At 52.8% G+C, this 1987-nt stretch overlaps 1 protein-coding gene across 1 annotated transcript in view; it reads right to left on the reverse strand.

The window, feature by feature from the left end:
* Window positions 1–1987, reverse strand: part of LOC107302442 (F-actin-capping protein subunit beta) — a gene marked incomplete at its 5' end in the record, with an annotated part of 6517 nt that overhangs the window by 1693 nt on the left and 2837 nt on the right. The window contains 2 exons of the mRNA XM_015831545.1: window positions 370–446; window positions 1668–1733. Of these exons, the coding sequence (XP_015687031.1) occupies window positions 370–446; window positions 1668–1733 (143 nt within the window). The remainder of the gene's footprint in view (window positions 1–369; window positions 447–1667; window positions 1734–1987) is intronic.

The following is a 1987-nucleotide window of genomic DNA, read 5'->3' on the forward strand; positions in this document are numbered from 1 at the left end:
GTGGACGATGGGGGGCCAAGTTTGCAAAATGAGAGAGAAGCTTTCGGCGGAATCTCGGGCAGCTTTTCCCGCCCCAGACGGGCCCTTCTGACTGACTGACTGATGGATCCATCCGATCAGCCCATCAATGCAGGACAGACTGGAGAAGGTGGAGAAGGCTTAACAGAAGGCAGGCGGTCAACCAATCTGTCCTTCTGGGCCAGTGGGAGACAACTATGAGAGAATAACAAGAGCTGGAAGGGACCCTGGAGGTCTTCTAGTCCAACCCCACCCCATCCCTGCTCAGGCGGGAGCCCTCTTAGACCGTTTCCGAGAAACATGTAAGTATCTAAAGAGGAAAAGAGCACCGTACGGCAGTCCATCCGTTACCTCAGCCCGTTGACAATGTCTTTTGTCTTTCCGAAATAAATCTCATTCAGCGTACTTCTGATTTTATTCTCCATGTCCTAGAAGAGAAGAGAGAGACAGAGAAAATTCAGGCTCACTTCCGCTCAAACGCTCTTCCTCCCCTTCCTCTTTTTAATGCTCATTTTAATCTAATCCTTATTTTTCCCTCCTGCCTTTGAGCCTGTAAAACCCTCCAGGCAGACTCCCTCTGGGCCTTTCTTAAGAGAAAAGCTGGCGCTGCCCTTTGGAAGAATCCTGGCATTTTCGGGACGGAAGGCAGAATAAAAATAGGGAATTGCCCAGGTCAAAGGTAGGCAACCTCGGCCCTTTTATGACTCGTGGACTTCAACTCCCAGAATTCCTGAGCCAGCTGTGCTGGCTCAGGAATTCTGGGAGCCGAAGTCCACGAGTCATAAAAGAGCCGAGGTTGCCTACCCATGGCCCAGGTCGAGAATCCCCCGTTAACGGTCAGGTGGGGACTTGGCCACAAGGGGGCAGCAGGCAGCTGCCGAAAGAAATTGTGTCCCCCCCCCCTCCAGTTCAATTGACCCTTTCCAGCCTGGTGTCCGGCGTGCATTTCCAGGGCAGCTGCCCCAATTTCTCCTCCTCCAGGCCCCAGCCTTGGGAGATGGGACCATGGGCGGCGTCTCCGCCTTCCCCAACAGGCAGGGGCCGAGATTGACCGTTTGCTTTTCAATGGGTTCGAAAGATTTGAGTTTGGGGAAACTTGTTTAACATCCCCCCCCCCCATCTTTTGGCATCAGAGGCACTTGACGGGAGATGGCGAGTAACGGGGAGACCTTGAGATACAGAAAAAGGAGGGTCTTAGCCACAGGGAGCCCCTTCCTTCCTTCCCTGTCTCCCGTCCCTTTTATGCACCGATCTTCTCCAAAGTTTAGTGGCAATCTCTACTATGTGTGCATTTGGGTAAAGGGGCAGGGAGAGGGTGGTCAAAACAAGGAAAGTACATCTCTGTTCCACACACACACACACACACACACAAGTGGGCACCTCCTCTGGCCTGCCAGCCAGCCAGCCAGCTCCCTTTGTAATTAACTCTGCACAAGCAGGGCTGTTTAGATGGCCCAGAGAAGCCTAGGATAGGGGTGTGAACCCCAGGCGTACTTTCAAGCTGTTTGGGCTCTTCGGCTACTAGTTGCCCACTAGCAAAACAGGAAGGTCAAAGGTTAGGAGCCAAGAGCCCCTTCACCCCATTTCTCCAGAGCCCACGGTCCGGGTGGTAGAAAGGATTCCCCCCCCCTCTGTCCCAAGGGCCTTACCTCAACCAGACGGCCAATATTGGCTATATGCGGAGAGGAATCGCTCACCGTCTCGTCTTTTTCCATCTGGGAAGAAAGGAAGGAAAAAGCTGAGGAGGAGGAAGAGGAGGAGGAGGAGGAGGAGGAGGAAAAGGAGAACTGTCTTTGGTGCTCTCTGAGTTTCATTGTTTTCTTGAAGATGTTTCATTACCCAACTAGGTAATTTCATCAGTGCTAGAAGGGAATGGGGTTACATAGAGGAGGAGGATAAAAAGGAAACGAGGACTATGGGGTCCTGTGGGGTTACAGAGAGGAGGAGGAGGAGGAGGAGGAGGAGGAGG

Source organism: Protobothrops mucrosquamatus, unplaced genomic scaffold, assembly GCF_001527695.2.
Source record: "Protobothrops mucrosquamatus isolate PMUCROS unplaced genomic scaffold, P.Mucros_1.0 scaffold_259, whole genome shotgun sequence".
Taxonomy (NCBI): domain Eukaryota; kingdom Metazoa; phylum Chordata; class Lepidosauria; order Squamata; family Viperidae; genus Protobothrops; species Protobothrops mucrosquamatus.